Here is a 27,225-nt window from a genome sequence, read left to right on the forward strand (position 1 = left end):
AAACTCAACAGCAGACAGAAGCAACTGCTTCTCCCTCCTCCATATCAATTTGTTAAAGCCAATTTATATTTGCTGATTTTACAAATCTGATATTATTTCCGATATACATTTATAAGAGAAGTTTTTTCTTCATTATTCAAAGTCTGACATCTAATTAAGTTGTTTCAATCTCCATCTTTGCTGCCATCTGTAGGTAACTTGAGTGGTACAAAGGAGACAAGAAACAAGTTTGAATTTTGTCAGATATTAGTCCTGTGATCAGAACCTGTGCCCATGAGAAAGCATGATGTTCTTGTTACCTGCCCCTCCCAATTATAATGTTAAATTACTCAGAAAAAGACAGAACATACAGCAACTTAGCTTTATCTCTCCTTGTACCTCACATTACTCTTGCAACTGAGAAAAAGACGAAAAAGAAAAAAAAAGAAAATTGAGGATCCATTCTGTTTTGCAGCATTATTACTCCATAGTATGCACTGGAACACCTGTAATTTTGACTATAAATATGGAATATACTTCTGGGTGTACGTCTGGTAGTCAAAAGTCAGTTTCTTTTCCAGTGAGCTATGAAAAGTTTTAGCAAAACTGTAACTGTAAACAAAACTTTTCAAAAGAACAATAAGACAAAAGCAGATAACCTGGTCTTATTTTTAAACCCATTATGATCAGTTTTGGAAATCTGAAATTAGACAAGTGAGGCCAAAATTTGAAATATTTGATTTAATGACTGCACAATTTTAATACATAAAAATAGATACTTAGTAATGAACAAGTTTATACAAACCAGATTTCTTTTGTACGGTACAAAACAATGATGGAGATAAAAAAAAGATTTGCTGGATTACAGTGCAAGACAAAAGAACAACAAAACACCATTGAGGAAAAGTTTTAAAATTGTCAGAGGCTTATTTCATAAATACAGTGCAATGCTTTCATTTAACAAATACAAAATTTACTATTTAATTTATCAACGTCAGGAAATATATAAAATGTCATTGAATGACAATCTTATTTAAAAACTGATGCAAATACAATAACCTTTTTAGAATTCTGAGGTAATATTACACAGTAAATCAAAAAAGCTTCAATAAATAAAACTAAACCCAAGGCAAAGTGCAATTCAGTGAAAATAAGAAGATAAAGCTTTTATTTTAACAATAATAGATAAATAGTTATTAAAAGTGGGCTTAAGCCATAAAAAAATATTTTGGCTAATTTGCCATGTTTTCAGATAAACTGTATAGTTATTTATTCATAAGCCAACCTTCCATGAAACCAGTTCTACAGAGAAAGGGGGAAGGTGTTTGCTTCCAGGTTTTTTTAACTCCATCCACATTCATCTGTTCAAAATTTAACATTGCTTGAAGCTATCTCGTTCATTCAGTGCAACGGTAAAAAGTTTCATCTATTTCTCAACATCTGAAATCCTGTAAAATACATTTATTTTAAAATCGCCATTTGGGAGAAACAATGTAAAATGCACAAGTTTGAAGTGCCGCTTTTAACACACACTGTGCTAGCCTAGTTTTCTTCCAGGCTGAAGTAAATGGAAGATTATTACTGGTTTCAAGGAGAGCACAATCAGTACAGTGCCAAGTATTTTAAAATATCCTACTATTTATCTCTGCTTTAATAAAGCAGTAAAATCACTAGTACTTTCTTCTAGGAAACAGAAACAAATCAAGTTTACACTTAGCTACTGAAGAAAATCCACAACAGCTTTGAAACTACGGATTAGGCAGATTAATTTGTTCATCATGTGTAAATCTGTTGGTTGTATGTAAATAATACAGAGAAGGAAAACAAGAATAATATAATGATGTACTCTTATTCAAATAAGTAATTGAGTACAGACATTACAAGATATTTAAGCATCCATGCCCCAGCAGAAGTCAATGGGGAAAGCTGACAAATTAGATGCCAAAGTGTCCTGAATGATCTGGGCCTCATTCAGCTAAAAGAAAATTCTATAGAACACACAGTAGCTATTCATATTAAAAAATACTATACTGCATGCTGACAAACTCTTTCCATTTAATGAATAAAACCCAGAATTATAATTACATCTGAATTTTAGAACCAGCTTCTTTCCCAGCTCCTAGTTCACTAACTCAGAGCAGGCATAGTAAGAATTCTTTTCATGTTGTTTGTGCAGTGAAAACCACAAAACATTGTCTTTAAATGCTGGCCTTCAAGTTAATGAAAGCTTCAACAGTCTTCTGAAGTGTTACTGTATTCACTTTCATCACAGCTTACTTAAGACTTTCAACAAAGTTGCTGAAAAAAAAATGACAGTGGGATCATTATATCAGTTTTCTGTGTGTTGTGGATTTCATTATTTGTCTGAAATATCTCACTGAATGTGGAATATCTAGTTTTGTTTACTATAATGCTACAGTAGATCTGGTTAGTTTGCTGTCAGAGAATGAACATACAAGCTGCTTAATACCTGTAGTTTGAACCTGAATCCCCTCAAGCTGAAAAAAGTACCTTTTAACACTCTTGTATGGTCAAGTGTAAAAGCTTAATATAGAACATCTAAAACCTCTTATTCATAAAAAATAAATTTTTAGCAGTAAATGGCACTATCAAAACCCTATTTGTTCACAGGCAGTTATTTACATGCTTCTTGGACAGCCTGTTTCATTGAGAAGGAAACCCAGAACATTAAAACTACATACACTTTATAAAGACTAAAATTCCTATTTGCCTTTGTGAAAATATGGCTACATGCTGTATGGTATATTTTTTCTATTATTCATGTTAATTGAAAACATTCTACCACTGGGATTAGTTAATGAAGAAATATTCTGTATATTATGTCCCAGTAGGATACCTGTAATGTAAAGGGATTACAATTAACGATAAAGTGCTATTAAGAAAAAACAAACTATAACTTGAAAATCATCTTAGTCAGGTTTCATTTACCAAATAGACTAGCTTTTTGTATGAAGAAAGCCACTTTCTGTGACAAAGCAAGCAGTAAGTGTATTGCCATTCAAGAAAAACCATACACTTCATATTCAATTAAAAAATACCTAAGTTAGGTAAGACTGGCACAGTATCAAGAGACATAACAACAAAAAGCTTAAAGGCACAATTAGAAGAGAGTGAATGCTACATAAAAATGCTGTTCTTGAAGTATTTAATTTTACTCTAGACCAAAACCCTCTGCATTTGAAATTCCAATAATCAACTTTTGCTTCAGTTCCTTCTTGTTCTTGTAAGGAGGGAGACAAAGCTGGTTGAAGCAGGTATGGGCAACAGGTAACCTAAAATAATTTAAAAACAAACAAACAAAAAAACAACAAAACACATTTAATAATAATACAATAGCTGCCAACTGCCTACACATTTTCAGTTTAACATTACTTACATGAGAAACCCTATAAAAGGAATATTTATTCTAATGTTGTTGGTTCAAGTTCTGTTGAACAAAAGTAATACCAATGTTGGTCATATGCACCTCAAGTGAAATTTTTGCCTCCAACTCCCTCCTCAACTTTCTGGTTTTTGTTAAGTTGGAAAAATCCTCTTACAGGTTTTGTAAACTCCAGGTACTACATGGCTTTAAAAACCATTTTTTCTCTAAATACAAAATCTGGGTACAATCAGAATCCACAACACGAAGAAGGAAGGTGGGTCCTGCAGCAGTTACAGAGACACCTAGATCAACCACAGTTACTGCAAGGATACAGAACTCAAGGTTCAGCCTGGCAGAATACATCCTTACAGAAATATGCCTCGGTTCAGAGCTCTGAGGAGCTGACTGGATCCCTGAAAACAACAACAGTTCACAGTTTTGGGTCTTAGCCATACCGACACTTTCGGTTGTGAGTTTCTTCAGAGAGCTGAGTTTGAATATATATATTGCAGATGCCTCTTAGGATTGATTGCCTGACAGAAACACTAGAAACTCTGCTCTTCACCAGAAGCCATTAGTTTGATAAGAACTGTTCTTCAGTAGCAGAAGTACTTGTTTTGCCATCAGTATGAGATGCCACTAACATCCTCCCTCATAGCCACAGGCAATAAGAAGCTACGGGATCTTCTTGCCCTTTCTCAAGTGACAGGCAGGATATACGCACAGACTGAGGATATACGCTTGTCCTACAACTGATTACTTGGGAGGAGAGAGGAGAAAGACTAAGCTGAAGCTCAACTTGACATTTTTAAGTAACCCAACACACTGAAAAATTTCTAAAACTTGGACACTTAACAGTTAAATTTTGGTATGTGACTCCAAAGATCTTTAGTTCTGTTTTCATTAAAGCCCTTAGTCTTCTGAATGGCAATGCTGATCTTTGGTCACTAGCAAACATTCCTGAAGGGGGGTGAAATCCCCACATCTGGAAAGCCAAGCTACTTCCCCCTCCCCACCCTTTGAACAAGCAAGCAAAGATCTGTAAATCAGGCTGGAGTCATGTGCTTTGGAATTTGGAAATTAGGAAACCAGATATTAATTTTGCATTTCTTAAAGCTATTATAATATATTCTTTGATCCTATTGTGTGATCAATGCAATGCAAACATGTCCACGTTCATCCCTGTGCAGGCAGTCTGACTGCAACAATTATCTTGCAAAACACAGAGTTACATAATTTTAAAATGCACATTATTTCAAAACATATTTTTCCATTTTTAAGAAAAAGAACAATTCATAGGAGAACGAATTTAACCAGAGATTCAATGTTGACTGATTTTTCTTCATTTTTTATCAGGTATTCATGCTCCTTTAACATGTTACTGGAACCAGTTATTAGCTCATTGAATAAAGCATTAGAAATACTACAGTAATGAGATAAATCCAATTTAAAAACCAAACCAAATTCTTTTTATTTATGCATTTAATTCAGTTCTCCACAGAAAATCCAACAAAATTTTGACCTTAAAAATATATTTCCATGTAAGTATTTTGATTACCCTAAATGTTCTAGAAATCCAGGTAAAGCCAATAATTACTGCTTAGCAGCAATTGCTGCTTAGCACTGAGCTTCAGAGCAGTAAGCTTTTCTATACAGCTTTCCAAATTATTTAAACTGGCTTTCTCCAAACTTGAGAAGGAAAATACTATGTGGAATTTTTCAAGTCAATTCAATACAAAATAAAACACTACCAGAAACATAAGAAACTGTCATGAACAATTTAACCTTCACAATGAAATTACAAGGCTGCTTTGTTCCCATTTCTTCTGAGCAACCTCTGTATCAGCCACTTACTCATCATAGACCCTAAAGGAACGCTACATCTTCTCAGCCATACATGTTACAATTCTTTAGACCATCAAGAAAGAACGTAAGCATTTTCTGCAACTGAAGGGGCTACTACACATAATGACAGACTCAACTAACTCAGAAAGTCATGGTGATTCACAGTACATTTTCATTAGCTCAGCTTTCATGTTAGGAACAATTAAACAAATAATTTGAATTGAAAACATGTAAGGAAACTTTATAAACAAAGAATTCCTGGCCTCAAATGTAAACATTGATGAGACAATTAATTTTGTATTAGACAGTCACTTGCAAAATGTATGCAAGCAATAAATGCATATAATAACATTTTGAAGATAAACTAAAGGAGCCCATGCAGTTTCTTCCCTATTCATTAGTTTGCTCTTCTTTAAAAATATATTCAAGAGCAATAAGGGCTCTCAGGAAATAATTTACCAAAAACTTTTAAAAATCCAGAAAACTACTCACCAATTAGTTGACGTTTCACTCTTTGAAATCTTGAAATTCAAATCAGCCATTCCTCCCACAGGTACCCTATCACTTCCTGTAGCAAAATGTAGCAGTTTCTTTTGAAGGTCAAGAGAAAATCCAAGTACTACATCCCAAAAGTATCTATGTTCAGGGCAGAGGGAGCAGAAAATGGTGTAAGATACAATATCATGACACAACAGTACGAGTATAATAACACAGCCATAAGTACTACATGATGAATGTCAGTAACTGAGAATTTAATCAATGTAACGTATAGGACATAAGTTGTATCTTAATATGCAAGTTTAAATAAATTCTTAAGGACTGAACAAGTACAATGTTTTATGATTTTTGGAATGATGCCTTGTCAAATGATGCTCAAAGCCACTTTGCTATAAAAATATAAATGCCTTCTACTCACTAATACAATAAAAATGTCCTCATTATCAAACAGAATTGGAAGAGAAAAAGCAGTTTTAGAAGATTGGTTAATAAAAATAAAGACTCAGGTTTCACCATGCAGGATTTGAAGCTACTATTTTTAAACTATATTTCAATCTGATCATAACCTTTTAAAGGTATTCAGCAACACATTATGCCATTAAAGATCTAACTCTTCCTACTTACAGATAATTTGATAGTGTCTTTGTCTTATTTGGAAATAGGTATTTAAAACTTCAGTCATTCTCAGATTATCCTTGAAGAGATTATTCCCAACAGTCTACCATTCTATGACGTTTTTAAATGCAGTAATTAGAATGAAAAAGAATGAAATCTTACTATGCCTACCGTATAGTAAGATCAGTTTTTTGGTAGCCCTCATATTGCGTACTTCGCTGTAAAGCGGACATATCCAGTTCAGGACTGCCACAGACAAGAATTTCAACCTCTTCTGGACGAAGTAACTGCCAGAAATTAAGTATATATATATTTTTATATATATATATATATTTTTTTTTTTTTTTTCCCCCAAAGATAAGAAATCATGCAACTAGACTGAGATAATTTTTTTTCTTTTGGCATTATAGAAAAACTAACAGAATAGCATTCAATGTAAGTCTGTAACTTAGATGCACACTGTTTCATACAAAAATTAATTCCTCAGTACCTTGAAGAATCTCTTACTACTATCTATAGTTAAAAGCAAATTACTGGATAACATCATATTCTAGTGTATTTCTTTTATCACTTTTTTTTTTTTCATTCTTACATTGATTACACTGACTTGCTTGTCATCTGATTAGATTACAAATAAGTTTGTACATATGGAATTCAGAGGGAGGGTCTTTATCTCAAGTTTGGTTACAACTTCCATTTAATTTACACTGAAAAGTCTTAATGTAGGTTGATGAGTAGCAGTGGCTGACAGTACTTGACTCTTAGTTGTACACACTGCTATGCAAAGCAAATACACATAATAATAAACCACATTTAACAACTGCTAAAATTACAGCTGGAGAACCTATTTATTAATTTACTACACTGTTAAATTTCATGAAATTATGTCACGGCATTTAAATGGATTTTCATTCTTCTTCCAGAACCTTCCCTGCAGTTAGTCATATCTCACTTTGCTCCAAGTGTGTCATACTTGGCTAATTTCACAGGAATGAAGAAACTCTCATGCAGAAAATAATTGCCTCTTCTTTCTCTTCTTACTGCACAAGGGGTGATGTAAATTACAAAAGCCATTCCAACAGCCAAACAGGACAGAATATGGAGAGTGTTTAATCTCAGTCCGTCTCACTGAGTGTTCTTCCTGCAAACAGTAACATTCACAGAGAACCTGTGAACGCGTCCTGATAAACCTAACATGCGGAGCTTGATTTACCTGTTTTCAAGAGGAAGAAGAGAAGCTCCTCTTCTACAGAGAAGAGCTACCTGCTTAATTTCTTCTGCTTAGGCTGGATTAATCAACTACACTGATAGGTCAAGATTTTTCACGAATCCTAAAATCATCCAGTGTAATTCGTTTACTTTAGCTAAGTCATTGTCACATATTTGAAACAGAAGCGGAGTTATGGTTCATTTTACTCTTACCAGTAATGCATATGAAGCACAGACACTATGAAATCCATAGTAGAAAGCTGCAAATTGTTTGTAGATTGATTTGTTGAGAAGAAAATCAACATAGAGCTGCACATATTCTAAAAAAAGAAAAACATTTTATTTTGGTACATCATATTAATATGCTCTCTCAAACTGTACTGAATAAAGAAAAATCAATTTATTGCATTTTAGATACTATTAAATCGGTAGGCATACCAGAAAGTACTACAGTAATTTCATTTTCACACTTTCTTAAATAAAACCTGGGGGAGGGAAAATAGGACAAAGTTAAATCTGTCAAATATGTGTAGTTAATATGTATTGAAGTACCTTTCCTGTTCTGATTTGTGACTGGAATTTTATCTCCATTTGGCTTTAAGTTGTAAGACTTTATAACACCAAATTCTTCTTGAAAAACCTGAAGAAAAAGAGTGGTGAAGGTCAGTGCTGGAAAATACATTCATATACTCACAAATTACAAAGCTCGTATTTATTTATTTTATGTATTTCCCCTGTCTCTCTCTTTAGCACATAATGTAATTCTGAAGGTTGTGGGGATTTTATAAGTTAAATATTACAATTTTCAACAAATTGCTTCAGAAATTGTATTCAAAGTAGAAAAATTAACCCTGTTACACAGTGGCATATCAAACTGACCTGCAGGCTCGGCAGCCACAGATTTTTTCATACAGAAGAACAATTTAGGAGCATCAAATACAATTAAGAAGATATTAGTTCCACTGTAGCTCGCCTAGGAACTCAAAACTACTTGCAAAACAAAAATTCTCATATGGCCTGACAATAACGTAATTCAAAGCTGCGGTCAATACTAGTCCAATACACATCCCTAAACCAGAATGAAATTTTACTAACTAGTCTGTGTTCTAAAACAATGAATAAATGTAAGGGACTTTCTTGATTGAAATATCAAGTCAGGCCAAACTATTGTAACTGGAACAAGACAATGTTCAAGTGAGATTTCCTGGGCAAAGTGAATAAAATAACCAGAGTAACCTAACATCTGGGTTAGACAGAAAAGGGCTTGTTCTGCAGCCTGATGGATTCCACAAACCAGGTGACTGATTGCAAGGTGACGGTGTCTGAGCAAAGAGCTCAGATGCCCCAGCAGCCGCCCACTCAGTCAGTGCTGGGACCCAGCGGCACTGCCAGGGGACAGGAGCTGGTGGCTGGGTGAGGGAGCTGGGCTCTGTGCACCCCGGGAAGCTTCAATGCCCACACAGTTACACTCCAAACAATCAGTAACTACACAGTAGTAGGCCACTCCATTGGAGAAACATTGGTAAAATTACTGAACACATTTGAGAAACAGTTTTAAGTGTGTATTTAATGACCTGGAAGGTTGAGTAAAAATCCTCTTCGACATTGCCTTCATAGGATAGCAGCTCACTTAGTCCATGGGCCAGTTCCTACAATATAAGTAAAAGCTCTTCAGTAAACTAAGTAACTTACTTTGAAGGGATGTGCCAGAATAATTACTTTATACAAAAAGTATCTTGTAAAAAGCTGTATATTCAAAATGTGTATACAAACAAACCCCCTCGCTGCTTAATTAATATGTGTGTGTTTATTTATTTATTTATTTTTATTTCAGCATAAACAGTTACATTTTTCTTTTTACTATAGAAAATGCATCTAGAATGCTCATATCAGATTTTGGTATTCTAACTTCAAGTAGATCAACAAAAACTCTGCTATGCTACAAAACATGGAGAATTTCTGTTTCCAATAGAAAAAAAAGAGAATTCATCACCCTGTGCTTAAAAAAAAAAAGCTGTTTTCAAACAGTTTATAATTCAAGCATTAAATATAAATAAACCAGGTTTTAAATCAGTAATTCAGCCTCTTAAATAAACATAATACTTACAGGCATAATCTGAAACAGGTCATCTAATGTGACATCACAGATGCCTACAAGTGTGTTATGATCACAGGGAACAATGGGAGGACTTAATAATTTCTTGTAACAGCAAGGTGGGAAACGAATATCCAAGGTGATGCTATTATATACAGCAAGGCCCATAAGCTATACATGTAAAACGTTAAGGGCAAATCCCACACATCCTTATTATAATTAATATTTTAAGTAACTTGGAAAAAATACTTTAAAACTTTACTCAGCATACTCTAATACATCCTAAACAAACAGTTTTGTATTACAATTAAGTAATAGTTAAAAATACTCAAATGATACACATTGACATAACACTTGAGCATCTTTTTCTATTAATGTTTACAAATATATAAAGGGTGAGTGTCACGAGGATGGAGCCAGGCTCTTCTCGGTGACAACCAATGGTAGGACAAGGTTTAATGGGTTCAAACTGGAACACAAGAGGTTCCACTTAAATTTGAGAAGAAGCTTCTTCTTAATAAGGATAACAGAACACTGGAACAGGCTGCCCAGGGAGGTTGTGGAGTCTCCTTCTCTGGAAGCATTCAAAACCCGCCTGGACACCTTCCTGTGTAGCCTCATCTAGGTGTTCCTGCTCTGGCAGAGGGACTGGACCAGATGACCTTTTGAGGTCCCTTCCAATCCCTAACAATCTGTGATTCTTCATAATAGTCTATAAAAGCATTTCTAGAATAAATTGTTCCAAAGTACTGTTAAGAGAATGTTTTTACACAGAACTGGAAATATATATTTTTAATCCATGAATTCTAGAGAGAGAGCTCAATATAGCAATTTTTCTTTTAAATGAATCTAAAACCATAAAGACAAACCTGCACAGGACTTACAGTTCATCAGCTAGTACATTTCAGTGAATCTCATGAAATAAATTTGAAAATATACCAACAATTAGAAGAATCCAGTTCACAGTTCTGATTCTCACTAGAATAGAATAGTTCAGTTGGAAGGGACCTACAACAATCACCTGGTCCAACTGCAATCATTAAAATGGGGACATCATCATTTCACCTTAGTGGAATTATAAGTATATATTAATCGTTTGCCTGAGGACTTCACAACTGAGCACAACAGAAAATGTAGGAAATAAATTTATGCTCAAAATCGCATCTGGTTTCCAGTCAATATATATAAAAAAACCCTACAAACTGATCAACAGGGACTTCAATGAAATATTAATGCATGCAGGCTCATTTATGTTTACTGAATGAAACTCAAGAGGTGTAAGTACATAAAAAATTACAACTTGTACACAAAAAAGGTGCATGTGTAATCTTAATACTAGCATTTTCTGACTGTAAAATGTACCATGTACCTACATACCACCATTTTATTCCTATTTTTAGTTCACTTGTTTGAATGACATCCTTTTAATACATTTAAAATGGAAAAAGCTTGTATAATACATACAACATCCAAATGATCTTAAATCAATGCCTTATTTTATTCCAGTACAAACTCACTGAATGGCTGTTCTTTTAGCACATCTAGAAGGCATAAAAGGATACAGCTCCAACCAATCGGAATTCAGAATAGTTATCGCACTTAAAGCTGCTGAACCAATGGCAGTGCGAATCCTTGTGGTAGGTGAACATGCCTGCAGACAGGAACAGTGGCCTTTACAAAGCCTGAGCTTTGATAAAAAGTCATACAAACCCTCATCTTTCTCACATATGCACCCTTGAAAGCGCCCCTCAGAGTGCCCATATCCCTGCCCTTGTTCTCAGCCCCATTTCCCCAGTACATCAGGTGCTTGGGCAAGGACCACCCCAGGTCACCCAAGCCAACCAGCCCTGTTGGATTGTGGTGCAATGTGTTATTCGGTGTGTTCAGTCATGGACATTCTGCGCCGTCTTTGTGAAATCTGTTTCTTCACTGTACTTCGTCATCTGTACAGCCAGAAACATTACCCGTCTAACCAAAAATTTTCTTGCTGCAATGTAAACCCATTTCTTACACCATTCCTGGGTCAATAGTAGATGACAATCTTTAAAAAAGCTGGCATGAATCCCATGATATCATAAGCTTTACCTTATTAGAATAGAAAGCTGTAAAAGGTTTGTCTTATACACACACCACCAGCAAAGGGCTATGTTCCATATTTTCTGTCAAAAATTATATCAGAGAAGTTAAAAAAACCCTCAAACTAAAAAAATCACTCACTGGTCTACATGACACGCTAGATCCTACTGAAATCACAACTACAGACTAGTTTGACTGCTATTTGTGTCAGATATGGATCACTGTGTTTTAAAGAGCAATAGAAAGAAAAACCTACGTAATGAAACTATAGCACAGCTTTAAGATACCTAGGAAGTACTGCTCAGAGAAGCAAGACACACTTCAGTTAAGTATGCACTAACAGCGAAATTAACTTCGGCAATGCAGAACTGGATAAAAGGTGATGACTGGTTCTAATTTGTTGGGATTGAATGGGCTGAGAGTTTCCACAGTCAGCGTACAAACAAAGCACTGAAGAGTTCTAAGGAATTCAGCAGCTCACCGCATTTGTGTTTGAAGATGAAGCTGGGTACAAGTAACATTCAAATGAAAAATCAAACTCCTTTGGATTAACAAAAGAATAAAAATCCAGTTGATGTCTCAGGGACATTTAGTTCTTATGAAAAACTATAAGTAAAACTCTGCCTTCGTATTCACCTCCCCTACTCTCCTGAAAAAAATCTAACTTTATCTTTTGAAGTTTAACTCAAAAAGGTGCTCATCACAAAAAGTTTAGACAGTGCCTTTACCAGAAGCAACAAACAACTGCACGTAAGGCAGAGCAAGATTCACATACTGAAAGAAGGCAGTGATGCTGGAACAAAATAGGTCTCAAATCCCATTAATTAATTCTCTGCATCGAGATGATGAAAGCATCATAACACACACAGGAGAGCAGACAACCAAATTAATTTGGAGTTCTTTAATTTCAGGGGTTGAATCTGCAGGATCAGCTAACCTGGAAAGGGTAATAACAGTGACATTTTCTTATGTTTTTTCCTTCCAGCCTTCAAAAATCCATTATTTGCAACTTAAAAACACGAAAGACAGCAGAATATACAGTCCCTTCCCAAGGGACGAGAACACTTCTGAACTCCTCCCACACTTGGCTCATAGTCACATCAATGAAAGAATTTACACATTAAAGTGAGGAAGCCTGCCAGAGCTGGTGAAAAAATTACTCTTGAATGTTTCCAAACTCATCAGTTACCAAGCTCTGCTGACAACACATTTTTACTAACAGAACTGTCAAACTTACAGAACACTTTCTTCAGGATAAATTGTTTCCTGTTAAGGCTGCTATCACCAAATGTCATCTCTCTGCACAGACCCCTTTTTACTAGAAAAAGGACTATAGGCAAATAATGACTCTCAGCAGATTTGAGGACATATTTATAACTTGAAACTGGACCTTTAGAAGGAATCCTATAAACAACAGAGGACTGTGCATTTAAGGGACATAAACACTTCCAGGCAAAGACAGACAAGCTCTTGCATTCTATCAGTGGCTATCAGGTGTTATGTTGAAGTCCCCGGAAATCAATGTTTCTAATTTAAGAACCAGCCTGGGAACACTTTAACCCATTATAACATCAGTAATGTAACCACACACAGCTGAGGAAAGCTGACTCATTTGAGAAATATTAGTGGGGAAAAAAAATCCACCCAGATCCATCTACAGCAATATAGAAAAAGTAGATTGAATTACTTGTTTATGAATGCTCATTCATGTCTTCCAATCTCCTATTTGCTCATAATGTAGGTTGGTCTGTGTTTGTTTTTCTTCCTCAAGCCTGCAAACTTTATAGGCTCCCATGTCCTGGTGACAGCAGAGGCAGGCTTTGTCATTCAGTCTCACATCTGTCTAGAATGTCCCTGTATCTGACTGAAGGATCTCTCCCTCCTGAGAGCATTTCAGATCACTTTAAGAATACTAGCCATATCTGAACAGAACATATGATGACAAAGATTCAGGTAAGAACTAACCTCTACCTATACTATTCACAGAAATAGTGCTAGAACTTGTAGACATTATCAGTGCAAATGGAAACCATTGACAGAAGGGAGGTCAGAGCCAGCAGTTTGCCAGAACTGAGCACAGAAACAGCATCCAACTGTAGCTACTTAAAACAAACAAACAAAGCAAACCAAACAAAAACCCCCACAAAACAAACAAAATAAAAAAACCCCAAACAAAGAGAAAAAGTCCCTAAACTAGCAATATGAGGACAGCTGAGGGCAGTGTAGAAACAGAAAATGCAGCATGAGAAGAAAGAGGCAAGGATTGCAGGTGACAAACAAATAAATTTGGCCTTATCTCCACTTGAATATTTGCTAAACCATCTGCTGCAAAGGCTGCTATATGTCTCTTCCTATTTTGGAACAGGAATATCATATTCCAGTTGCAACTAAACAACATATTAAGCTAAATGGAAGAAACTTATTCTTAAATCCAAATATATGAATTCACTCGTATGCTTGTGTGAATTCTAGAAAATTTCCAAGGGCAGACAAGTGTTAATGTTTCAATGCCTTGGATAGCTGTTGCTTATTCTTCTTAGCTTGTTAGTATGCCTGGCAATTCACAAACACTCATAGAAAATTCCAAGATTTCTACTCAGAAAGAGAGGTGGAAACAACCCTTTCAATGGCCTGATTCCATTTGAGTTATATTTAAATTATCGTTGCCCTACTCCATAAAATAGTTGATGGCATTCTCCCATCTGCCCAGAGGTAAATCAAGATTGTATCTCTGGATAGAGGTGAAAATAATTTAACACCGCAGATATATCACAGGAAGAGCTTCATGGCAAATCTACTGCTGGTCTTGAATCCCGCCCTGCTTCTTATCCACTAGCCTAGGGATACTAACAAACCACAAACATTGAGTTTCGGAAACAAAATTTAGCGTGACTGAACTCTTAAAAAGCTGAATCCTAACTTTAATTCTAAGCCTTTCCATTGATCAGAGATTTGTTCACTCTCTAATTTTGGCCTACCACTGAAGTAAAGTCTTAGCTTTTCAGCAGTGCTTGAAGCTCCTTGTCAAAAGCCAAGATCTTTAAAGCTCTTCAAGTACTTCCCACTCTCTTCCACCTTCCTCTATGCCAAATCTTCTCATTTATATGCAATTCTAACTTGCCTGCTTTTGGTTTTATATCAATTAGCAACTGGTCTGCCTAATACTGGATTAATGAAGAATTATTATCCATCACTGTTTTGATAATTTAAAAATGAACAAATTTTCACTTTGTATTTAAGAATGTTTATGAGGACTCACCATAATCAGGGTGAAAAATCTGACGAATCAGAAGAAGAAACCACTCTTTTGTCAGGCCACCCATATCAAGACCAGCTTCCCCTACAAATGTGACTTTCAACTTCTTTTTCAGATCTGCCCTCTTCCTTGCTAGCTATTGCAAAACAGGCAGGGAAGAAGAAAAAGGAGATTTAACATATTATGACTACCTCTAGCCATAGAAAACACATCCCTGTCTTTATTGCACTTGCTTTGTTTAAACTGGTAATTTGCATAATCTCCTACTAATAGGTCAAAACCATATTAAAACAATTATTCAATTGCAGAAGTAAGACAATCATGACTACTTGGCATCATCAACTACCTTGCACATGGGGCCACTCTCTAGGCTTGATAAGAAGTTAGGTGGTATGCAAACAGACTTTGAATAACCTACTAGGATACAATGAATGGAGTCTGTCTGAAATGTTTCGGATCTATGTTATTATTTACCTACACAGAAGACATTCTGCCACGAAGAAATGTTAGATTAAAAAAAAAAAAATCCTTTGGAGATATTTAGAAATAAGGAGGCAGCTAAAACTGTAAATGTTTAGACACTTTTTTGTTCAGCATAAGATAGGTGCCAGCAAGTATCAAGGTAACGAGCTCTTCTCATTCCTTTATCCTAAGAGACAGCATTTCATCCAAGTATGCAAGAGACCTACAAGGAACTAGATTATAGCCTTTCAGAATTAGCAGTGATCTTCCATATAAAATCCCTATATCATTTTTCTTTAAATCACTAATTACTGGCCAGCTCCAATGGAAGTGTTTAAATTAGTCGGGAAGATGCATGTGCTAAAATAATTTCTATATTGTTAGCTGGTCAAGTAAATTCCTATTGCACAAATTGTATATCTATAGATATAGGTATTGTTCGATACAAGCTATTCACTGGATGAAGTGATATTCCTTTGCAAATACATTTTTGAAATTTGAAATACAAATAAAACATCTTTCCCGCACCTTCCATTCCCCACACTTTTGAGAATATGGATAATCTAATACATCCTTACTCATCCCTGAGATGGGCAGAAGAAAACAGCAGAAATAAACAGGAGAATATTTTGGCTATCAGAACTCTTGAAGTTGCTATTGGTTATTTCAGTGTTATAAAAAAATTCCTAACAATGCCTAGAGAAAGCAGTATTCATATTTATTTCATCTTAGGAGACAAGGTGAAGATAGGCAGGCTGTAATCTAGGGAAAAAAAGGTTACATTTATGTTTTCTGAACGTGAGTAATAAGAATTTGTTTGGTCTTGTTTTCACAACTTGGACTTATTTTTCAATACCATCAGGTTGTTTTTACTGTTAAAGAGTAGGGAGCTAGACTTCATCAAATAAGGTTCAATGGATACTGAAGAATTGCCTACTTTAATAGACACATCTGTTTCATTTCTAAAAAAGGAAAAATTACATTCATGAATGTGAGGTGTTAGTTAAAAATCAAGATAAGAACTTAAGAAAATAAAGCCTAAAATAATTATTACAGAATAGAGAAGTTAGTGAAGGAAAAGAATAAAAATATTCCAAGAACTAGAATAGAACAAGCTCATTAGTGATTAGTCACTTACTATTCATGCTCCTATCATGGAACCAAGTCCTACATAACCTAGTAATTATACACTGTATTTTTAAGACAAAAACTGATAACACAAACATACATGTTCATTAGGAGCTTCGCTATAGAGCAGTACAAAGACTGAAAATAAAGTTCAGAATGTCTAACAAAATCTATTCTGCAGCACTGCTATTGTGACAATAATTCAGTTCTTTTTATTTATTATTGTACAGTTATATTCCCTATCAATGAAGAAAGATTTAAATATGAAAACCTGAAATCTAAGTGCAATAGATATTCTGCAGCAACACTTCATTTCATTACGTTTTTTGTTACCTCATCTAGTGAATCACTAACAAGGTGTGTCCTCCTCACTTTCACATTTAGGAACAACATATTCATGTCCGGTTTCTGTCTGCGAGAGACTTTATCCACAAGGCTTTGCTATTTGAATGGAAAAAAAAATCATACATGTAGTATCTTCATTTAAAAAACAAAGTGCCATACTTCTTAAGTGTTAAAAGTCCTTAATATCTCACATTAAAGACATTACCCTAATATGACAGCTGCTTCAACATCTTCTAAGAGATGGAGAGCAATTTCTTTTCTATTGCAGATAGCATTTACAGCATATTCAAACTATCTCATAAAGAAATTTAACAACAGGGTGGCAATTGTGCAACAACATTTTAAACTCCTCAAATAGTAAAGACATACGCATAAGAGGCTGGTTTGTGCTTTACTTCACTATTCACTAGACACATCCAGCAAGACAGGAATGGGTAGGTGGTGGTGCTGCCACATTGAGCACTGAGGAAACCAGTATCCCCTAACACCTGAAGGAAATTATCACTGCAGGAGGCAGACAACACCTTTTTCAAAGCAAAAGAGGCTGCCCAGAAGCACTGCCTCTTCCTTGGCTTGTGAACATACAGCTGCAACTTGGTCTTCCATGATAACACATCTTCACAGAATAAAATAGGAAACAGTCCAAAATTCTCACGGAATTTTTCTTCCTTAATTATCTTGCTAATTTAACATGCTGGCACATTATGCTGGTTTCTCAAAAAAAGAAAAAAAATTACTGTAACTCTTTCTCCACAAGCATCCTTAAACTAAGCAAAATAAAATAAAATAGTATTGAGAAAATCCAGCATGGATATTTGTAGACTAGGAATAGGACTCAAGTTCTTTTTTGGGGTAGTCCCAAAAATTAGAAGTTGTAATGACAGGCTGTATGTAATATCAATCTAACAAAAACTTATAAAATGCCAATGGATGAGACACAAACATTTACCACTAAATGACTTACCCGTGCAATACTTATCATCTGTTGTTCCGAATCCCTTTGAATAATAACTTTTTTCGCCGCTATAGAAATAATAAATGGGTATTGACAAAAAGAAAACCTAACAAGAGAAAAGAAGGTAAAATATTTCCTTTTAGCACCTAGCATATTGTATCCTTTTCAAGAATATAGGAGTGAATCTTTGTGTTATTGGTAAGTAACTACATTCTGATAATCCACTGATAAGAATTTACAAATAGCTGCTGTGTTCTCTTCTTGTTATTGTTTGTTTGTTTTTGTGTTGTACACAGACATTCAATTCACTAGAACAAACTGTTATCTGCAAATACTACTATAAACTGTAATTAGTAGTAATACTTACCCTCAATAAAGCCCTTTTTAATTGTTTATCATTATCAATAGGCCTAATAAAACAGTCATCTGCTTTAAATGCTAAATTTTAACTGCTACACTGAATTAAAGAAAACTATAATATATTCTTAAATACAAGAGAAACATATCTCTGTGCAGCATTCTTAGGCACACAGTATAAACATTTCTTTTTTGGCTTATTTACTGCAGAATTGATTTTCAAATGAACTGATTTTACACAAGTCTTTCAGATTTAACCCAGGGTTACAGGTGTTTAGGTCTTCTAAAGTATCAGATGACAGCCACACTTCACTGCAATCAAATAATACAAATAATTTTTAAAACCTTCAGAAATCAAAGATTTCTTTTGTTACTGGTTACTTGGTAAGTTTTGTGTTGATTTAGCTCATGTATTGCCTAGCAAAAGTTCATACTGAAATACTGAGAGCTTCAGACTTTGCATGTGCATCTTCAACCCAGACTGCATGTGCACTCTGCATCCTGCCTGTGAGAAGCTCTGGATTCTAATGCCTTCAGGAAAGAAAGGAAAATGAAGAAAAATATTCTCACTTGGTCTCCTAGAAATCCTAATCTAAACTGTTTTACCAAGGAGTGTTGCCTTAGTTCAAAGAATTACGTATTTAAAAATATTTCATATGGAAGGTAAGCCAATACTCCCTCCTACTTGGTTGTCTTAGTTCTAAACATATATATATATTTTTTTCTTTTTTGGAACAACACAGAGTTAAGAGATGTAAAATTGGAAAAGATTGTGGTTGTAACAAAGTAAAAGAATTCAATTTAAGAATAATACGGCTAGTATGCACTTCAGCTACTCCAGAAATAATGTGACAAGAAACTCTGTTTTGATATATATTAAATTCCCAGTGTCCCAGCAAACTGAAAAGAACTGGAACAGGTGGAAATCTCACAGCTCTTTTATAAGTTTGGATGCGGGTGCCAAAACAGCCAGATGGTGTAAATGAAAATAAAACAAAACAACCATTTTGAAGCTCAGCAGTATTCAGATTCCAGTGCTTTGACTGACACTTTGCAAAGCCTACGGTACATTTCTTGCCACCACGTATCACGGGTTTTGGTGTTTTGTTTTGTTTTTTCCTTCTTTCCTTCCTTCCCATGCAGAATAGCAGGCATCAGACAGAAGCCTAGCCTAAAATACCTCCTTTGGTGAAGTAAATTATGCTCTCCAAGTTTTCCTCGACTGCTGCTAAAGGCAAGGAAAATTGCACACACAAACAAAAAGCTACATTTGGATGGCTGATGTCTTAAATGAGCTTACTGAAAAGTCTTGAAATATGGGGAAATTTTAATTGATCTTGTAATTCAAGCTGCAAAAACTGAGTGGTACGTACTGATATGCTAGTAAAACACAGCTATATAAAATAACCTTTTTATTAAGAAAATGTTAATAAGATTTTAAACTAGCAGAAACATGAAACACCTGCTTCTGTACCATACTGCTGGCTGCCTCTCACAAGAAGAGAAATACGTTTACAAACTTTGAGTCTATAAATCTTTAACTTGTGCATTTATTTTCTTGTAACACAAATAGCACAATTGATTTCACTGGAACAAATATGATCAGAGCCACATATATAGAGGTAATTAGACATTTTCATCTTGAAGTGACAAGTATGCACACAACACCACTTTCTGTGATGTATTGGAGGTTAAAATATGTTTGTAGTAAGATACAAAAGTCTATGCCAATAAATAATAAAATCATACTATTATCATACTATATTATCATTTATATTTTACGTATTTTCTCCACTTTGCAAAGGCAGAATGAGATTTATTACAATCACTCTCACATCCATGCTGTAGCAAGTATACGAGTAGTAGCTACGTTTTTGCAATAAAATATAGTATTTAGTGTGGCTACATATACACATAAAGGGTATGTATACCATATATACACAGTATATATTTATGATAGATATACATAGTGTAGATATGGTGCTCTGAAATACTGCTGAACAAGAAACAACCAGTTATTGATCTTACCTGTGAGAATTTCCATAACATTGCCAGTTATGGTATTCTTCCATAAGATCAATATGATCAAGTGTAGAATTATAGAAATCCGTATATGAAATAATAGGAGGACTGATGAGACTATTTGCAGCATCTACAAAGAAAACACAAAAGTCATTTAAAACACTGCTTGGATTTGGCACATCTGTTTTCTAGGCATCCTGAGCACCAGTGACCTCAGAAACTTTATGCCAAACCAGCTACTAATAACTTTGCTCAGTCTTAGCTACAGAATTACAACTATAACTTAACATATATGACATCATATCAATTGCTGTAGAAAACAGTATAAATAAATCCCTAGTTCAGACCATTTATAAGAGAACCCCCCATTTGATTGTAGCCCACTTAAGGACATACATCAAGTTAAAGTTTCAAGGATAAAGAATGCTGTGTTCTGCTGAAATCAAAGAAAAAGCAGTTTGATAAGTGGATTTCTTTAACACCTTCATTTAATTTCAAACATAGCTATGCATATAATATCCACATGCTTTCCAGTTAACAATTATCTGAGTCTGATGCCTGTTTGCAAAAGGAATGAAAAGTGGGGGGCACAAAACATAGTATGCTCAGATAAGACTATCTCCTCAGATATCTACTATACCATCTAGACTCACCAAACAAAAATTAAGTACTTAACCAAATGAAGAAAACCAATTCACATTTAAGCTGCCTTACCTCATTTTGTAACATTAATATAATGTCAAACTGCTAATAAGTTTCCTCTATTTGAACTTTAAAATAATTTAATTTTGATCAGTCAGATGGAAAGTATCACATTTTGAATTCCTAAAGATTTTTCCCAGAATTGAGGAATTAGCAGCTTTTCCATAGATGACTAGACAACCACACCTTGGTTTTAGATACAGTTGAGCTTATTTGAACTGTCGCTCTGGACAAGGAGGACTGTGCCGAATGTTTTAAGATGACAGTGAAATGAAAAAAAAAACCAACAAACAACATCATTCCAATCTTAATTTTCATTTTGTTGTTTCATTTTCTCATAGAACGGAGAAGGGCTTTTTACCCCTTAAGAAAAGACGACTGGCCTTAAGCTTCCTGTTTCTATAGTAAGTGCTCTAATCACTAAGCTATTGGGGATGACTGGAGGAAAAGGTTTGCATTTGCAATGGTCAAATTTGCTGTGCTTTATGTAGAACTGGACAGGGATTTACTTTTTTTGAGCTGTAATTTTGGATTTAGGAAGCATATGTATTTCCTAATATCTCTGAGATGCTGAATACTTCTGTGGGGGTAAGCCAATTACAGAAAAAATTCTGGGAATTAGATATTTTCATCAGTTTCTTTTCTATTCTATTAATGAATCTAATGGAAACCTTAACCATTGATTACTTCAGAGGATTTTTGTTTGAATGATCTTCAGTTGTTATTACAGGAAAATGATGTACAGCAATTATCCTCCACTAGAAAGCAAGTACAAAGACTTGCCAACAGAAGATGGGTTTTGTTGCTTCCTACCTTTTGACATTTTGTTGGTAGTTCATACTGTGCCACCATCAGTCTCTCCCCTCATATGTATATATACACACATAAATGTACATCACACAGTTCAAGAAAAATACCTACTAAATAAAGCCAGGACTTTGGTTGCCGATGGAATCCACCAGGTACATTTCACCATAGGTGGAAACTCTTCAGGTTTTGCAGGAAACAGGCGTAAAGAAATAAATTGCAGTAACCTGTCCACCAGCTGCTTGAACCTCTTCTGTGAAATCCTAAACCAAACATACTGCATTTACTCTCATGTGATTGCTGTCCACGCTAGAGTTTATAGTATCAAATGTCAATGTTATTTGATAAAAAACCCCCATGCTTTTGTCCTATACATAAAAACAAAATTCCAAATATAAAGTTGAGAAGTATGCTTTTAAACATTGGCACATAGCAATGCTCTTCAGTGCATGCCTAGGTACGCTTTTTAATGTCTGTGATTTAAGTAAAAAGTAATAGAATAATTACTTGTTGACTTTTAGTAAACAAAGAGAAAACAAAAATCCTTAGCTGTTTCACTTGATAATCTGAATACAGATGAAGTCTCAATATTTTTATTCTGAGATGTTTGATCCTATTGAATAAAGAGTGGAAAGTACTTCATATGCTTGTGACAAATGCACATTTTAAATTATACGCCACACCGCTTCCATAATATCAAAACAACACACATATGTATGTAGACATATTAAAGCATTCTTTTTTAAATAAGAGCTCTCCTATTCATAGAACATTCTGAGTTGGAAGGGACCCACAAGGATCAGAGTCCAACTCCTGTCCCTACACAGTTCACACCATGTCTGAGGGTGTTGTCCAGTCGCTTCTTGAACACTGTCAGGCTTGGGGCCGTGACACCTCCTTGGGGAGCCTGTTCCAGTGCTCCAGCACCCTCTGGGTGAAGAACCTTTCCCTAATGTCCAACCTAAACCTCCCCTGGCACATCTTCCTTTCATTCCCATGGGTTCTGTCATTGGTCACCAGAGAGAAGAGATCAGTGCCTGCCCCTTTTCCTCCCCTTGTGAGGAAGCTGTAACCACGACAAGGCCTCCCCTCAGTCTCCTCCAGGCTGAACAAACCGAGTGACTTTCTTTTAACGGTTTAGATTTTTAATACATGTTAAGAACAAACCTATCAATATGCCTATTGCATCATTAACCAAGAGGGTAAACCTTTTTTGTAAACACCAATTCAAATGAAATCATATAGTACTACAATTTTAAGCAATTTTCAACATATTACAGAGTGGGAAGACAGAAATTAATTTACATCCTTGTAGAGAAGAAAATCCTCTATTAACAGATTCCCTAGGAGGCAAAGGAATTTTGAATATGGCCATGCAAACTTTTTTTAACCCAGAGTGAACTTATTGTACAGCCATTATAAAGAAAGCAACCTGCATACTAACTTGAAAGCCATTCTTCGGGCAGTTATCCCCATATGACTTTATTAGTGAGGTCCTATAAGAGTTATTTCAATTAATTACAAATCTAATGCCCTAACTACCATCTCTCACCACCTCTTTACACTACAAAGAAGGGACTCCATTTCATTTGAGATTTTCATACAATACAGTAAGATTACAGCGTCTTTTGCAAATTATGCAAGATAAAGCTTTATTTAAAGAAAGATCATAAAGATGTTTGTATTAGTAATACTGTTTCAACATGTATCTAAAAAAAATCACATACATTAGTTAGTTAGCATGTCTTATGGAAAAATAAATTACATAAGTCCTTTTGCAATCAAGGCTTTTTTGCTTAAAGATATTCAATTTTTATACATTATATAGTTTGAATCTATAAATCAGTACCACTTAGTGGACTATGTCCAAATGTACTTTGAAAACAAAAAAAATCTCTTGTCAAGTAAATTAACTGTCATATAACTTATAAAACAGTCAACATCAACAGAAATACAGCAACAATTCTAAACCCAGAAATGGAATTTTAAATTTTATTTATTGATTTACTTTACTTTTTAGACCAGTGCACAAGGAAATGATGGTCTGCTTCTGTTAAGGCTGCAATCTGTCTTAGCAAGTGAGCATAGATGACATAAGTAGAAGTGTTACTAAACTGAGGATTCTGAAAGAGATTAGAAAAATGTGTTAGGTTAATAAACTGCATAAAGGGAAAAAAGTCATTAGGATTTTTTTCATATGTTTGTTGTTGTCAATACAATTATGCAGGAAAGGAATTCACAAAATTGCTGTGACAGTGGTAAAACTTGGAAAAAATTATTTGCAATTTCTATGCAAATAAAAAAATACATAACTTTTATATTGTAGAAATATGATTTTCTTTTTTTGTTTCAAAAGAAAGCCCACAGGTACTGAAAGCAGTACTCAATGTATTTTTCGGGATCATCATGTAGCACATAAGTTAAACTCATCTGAGCACTGTACTTTCTGTCTCAGTAATAAGCATTCTTATAACTCCTGTCTTCCCATACATCAATCCAAACTTATTTTCCCTCTTGCAAATGAGTTCACGCATTCCCACTTTTCAGCAGGATATACTCCTAATAATTCACAGCTAGCATACCATCCCGCAGAGTAAAACTATTGTCTCAAAAAATTCAATTACCATCTGATCTTCTCATACAACAGTAGAAATCTCCCCTTCTGTGTAGAGGTGTTATCTACACTGGCAAAATTTAAAGGGTAAATTTGCTACAAATGCAAATCAACAATAATAGCAAAGGTAATAGGTTAACACAGATAGAAATCAATGTTGCCAGACTGGACAGAGTCAGCTGGATAAAATGCAACATCAGAGAAAGTTACAGCAATATCCAAAAGTGCATACACTGCAACTTTCTGGAAAGATCAGAGTTACAGCATAACAAAAAAGCAAATCTGGGAATAGGAAAGAAATTAGAACAAATAATCTCCTAAAGCATTTGTTCTTTCAACCCCCAAAATTATAGGAAACAATTACATGTCTGTTAGTTCGTAGGTCCAATCTATGCAACTTTTCCTCATCAACTATCTTCCATTAAGCTCCTATTCCCATCATGCATACCCTGCATTTCTTCCATATTTTAATATGGAACATTCTTATAACAGCAAGTTAAATATGAAGTATCTCACCTATACAAAGTATTGTTTACATAGTATACTGGTTTATAGATTATAAGTTAAGCAGATGATACATACTTCAATAAAAATACTGTATTTTTCTTACCTGTAAAAGTATACAGTATGCTCTAAGATCATCTTTTGTTCGTGGCCTATGAATGAATGAAATAATAAGCAGAACCGTATGTATACATCATGTACGCACATGAAGAGTCACCAAATCATGCACCTTATGATTTCACTTTGCTTTGCAAACATGTGTTGAATACCATATTTAAGGATCTTCACTGTTCTCAGAAACCGAAAAGGACACTCAAGGTTTATGACTACTCTCTAAAGGCAGCAGGCTATTTTAGCATCTGCCTTTTGTGGCATAACAAGAGAAAAGGGGTGGGGTGGGGGGGGGGAGGGAAGGAGCGGAAATAAGGTCAATTGAAGGGTAAGAGGTGTTCCAAAGAGGGAAGTCTTTGCTGCTGTCTCAGGTGACACCACAGAAGAGCTTGTTTGCCCCATCTTAGATACCATCTTATATATTTCCTGCCAGAATTCTCCATACTCTTCTACCACTGCAGTCTCTGTACTTCTTGCTGTTTATCTTCCTCGAGGCTTCTATATAACCACAAACACGTGCAGCAACAGCACAGAAAAGGTTGTATAAAATGGAGAAAGGAATAGCCAAGTGCTGGGTCACAGGTGAGTCACAACAAGGTGCTGCCTCTTGCTGTATCTTTTAGTGAATCAAACCATGCATTCTCACTTCTATTACTTCTTGCTAAAAAGTTGTCTTCTCCAAACCTCCTGTCTTTGGGCTATCCCTTTCCGCAACCTGCACAGCCCTTTCTGTGCTGTTGCCACACATGAATGGTATAGTGAAGTAAACTCAGGATCAAGGAATTACCTAGGTTAAAACATTCTAGTTGCTGTTGGGGCATGGCAAGGGATAATATGCTTTACTCTAAATAAATTCCTAACTTCATCTTGCAGTTCAGATGCCCAAAATACTATCCTGGCAATAAGCAGCTGAGATTTTGTAGAGGAATGTATGGTGTGGGTCTGCCCCTCAGAGGTTCAGTGTCAGCTCACAGAGTTCAACAGATACACTTCAGCAGATTTGCCTGCCAAAATGAGACAAGTTCTTATAAGTCAAATAAGTTGTATCAGACCATTCTATTCTTTGGCTAAAACAATAAAGACAAAAAGTATATCAGTTGTAAGTGCTGACACAGTACTAATGCAAACATTTGTTATAATTACCCTTTCCATTCTTGTAGCAGACCATTAATTATTCCTTTTAGGACTGATTTCTGAACATCTTGAGGCTATGGAAAAAGGAGAGGAAAAATCATATCTGATGTAATTATACATATTCTAGACAAGATATTGTACAAACAAGCAAGTTTGTTTCACTTGTGATTCAAGGCAGCTAAAAAAATCTTCATGTGATGATGCTGAGCTCCTAAGTATCTTTCCTCGTAGACTATTAGCTAAGTCCTGGAGTTGTGCCAATGATGGCTTTCAATGCTTTTAGCAACTTAAAAGCTGTGACTATAATTTCTAAACTACTCCCGTCCTTTGTTAACTAGGCACAGTACCTACTTTTTGCTGTCTCCATCCACAAATTATCCTTATTTCCCACCATGCAGTTTACCACCACAGTCATATCATATCTTGCAAGCGGTCTTTGAGATCTGCCGCGGCATAAACTGTGCGGTACTAGTAGCAAAAATTTCCTTTCCTTTTACTAGAGCAGTTTTCATGACTCTACGGCAAATCTCATGGGACCATTTTAAGTATGTTTTGAGAGATTTTTCAGAAATCATGCCAGTCTGAGAAACTTTTGGTATAAATTGCTTCTTGGCTGAAATAATTGTTACAATGTTTTAAAACATGAATTCTTCTACTTACAGTATTTAATAAGGCATCATAGACAACGTTCACAAATTTCGCATTGATTCCAGAGTCCTCAGTGGTATTAAATGGAGAACTGGTATCTTTCTGCAAGTTAGATAATACATGAAGCATTTTGGGTTTGAAGTGTTTTGAATCTTTTAGCTATCTTTGAAAATAAAAGTTTATCAGCAAGTTTAAACGAAAGACATACAGATATAACTATTTTTCTTATAAAAACATAAGAATCTAAGTTGCTTTTATTAATATGGGAAAGATGAAGCTAAACAATAATAATCCTACACATCAGCAATATTCATGTAACACCATCACCTTGTTATTCTGTTTTTAAAATGTCAGAGGATTTCAAATAATGAATTACATTGAGTTTTCATCTTTGTTATCAATTTGGACAAGAACAACAAAATCATAGGCATTCAACATTTGTTAAGTAACTAAAAGTCACAGGTTATTTCCTCTATTT

The 27,225-nt window shown here is 35.0% G+C and overlaps 1 protein-coding gene across 3 annotated transcripts in view; it reads right to left on the reverse strand.

Moving 5' to 3' along the window:
* Positions 1-705: 705 nt before the first annotated feature.
* HECTD2 (HECT domain E3 ubiquitin protein ligase 2) overlaps positions 706-27,225 on the reverse strand; it is a 41,167-nt gene continuing 14,647 nt past the window's right edge. The window contains exons 5-21 of one of the 3 annotated variants that reach the window (XM_065843358.2): positions 26,760-26,849; positions 26,109-26,173; positions 24,961-25,006; positions 23,750-23,859; positions 21,851-21,999; positions 20,234-20,357; positions 17,858-17,954; positions 16,882-16,989; positions 14,962-15,094; positions 11,189-11,277; positions 9,639-9,797; positions 9,106-9,180; positions 8,084-8,171; positions 7,745-7,851; positions 6,494-6,609; positions 5,702-5,845; positions 706-3,272 (exon numbers count right to left, since the gene is read on the reverse strand). In XM_065843358.2, the coding sequence (XP_065699430.1) occupies positions 3,152-3,272; positions 5,702-5,845; positions 6,494-6,609; positions 7,745-7,851; positions 8,084-8,171; positions 9,106-9,180; positions 9,639-9,797; positions 11,189-11,277; positions 14,962-15,094; positions 16,882-16,989; positions 17,858-17,954; positions 20,234-20,357; positions 21,851-21,999; positions 23,750-23,859; positions 24,961-25,006; positions 26,109-26,173; positions 26,760-26,849 (1,821 nt within the window). In that variant the 3' untranslated portion in view covers positions 706-3,151. Of the gene's footprint in view, positions 3,273-5,701; positions 5,846-6,493; positions 6,610-7,744; positions 7,852-8,083; positions 8,172-9,105; positions 9,181-9,638; positions 9,798-11,188; positions 11,278-14,961; positions 15,095-16,881; positions 16,990-17,857; positions 17,955-20,233; positions 20,358-21,850; positions 22,000-23,744; positions 23,860-24,960; positions 25,007-26,108; positions 26,174-26,759; positions 26,850-27,225 lie in introns of those variants that run through there. The other 2 variants (XR_011740296.1, XM_071811922.1) reach the window with 2 other exon arrangements.

The sequence above is a fragment of the Patagioenas fasciata genome, chromosome 8 (assembly GCF_037038585.1).
Source record: "Patagioenas fasciata isolate bPatFas1 chromosome 8, bPatFas1.hap1, whole genome shotgun sequence".
NCBI lineage: Eukaryota > Metazoa > Chordata > Aves > Columbiformes > Columbidae > Patagioenas > Patagioenas fasciata.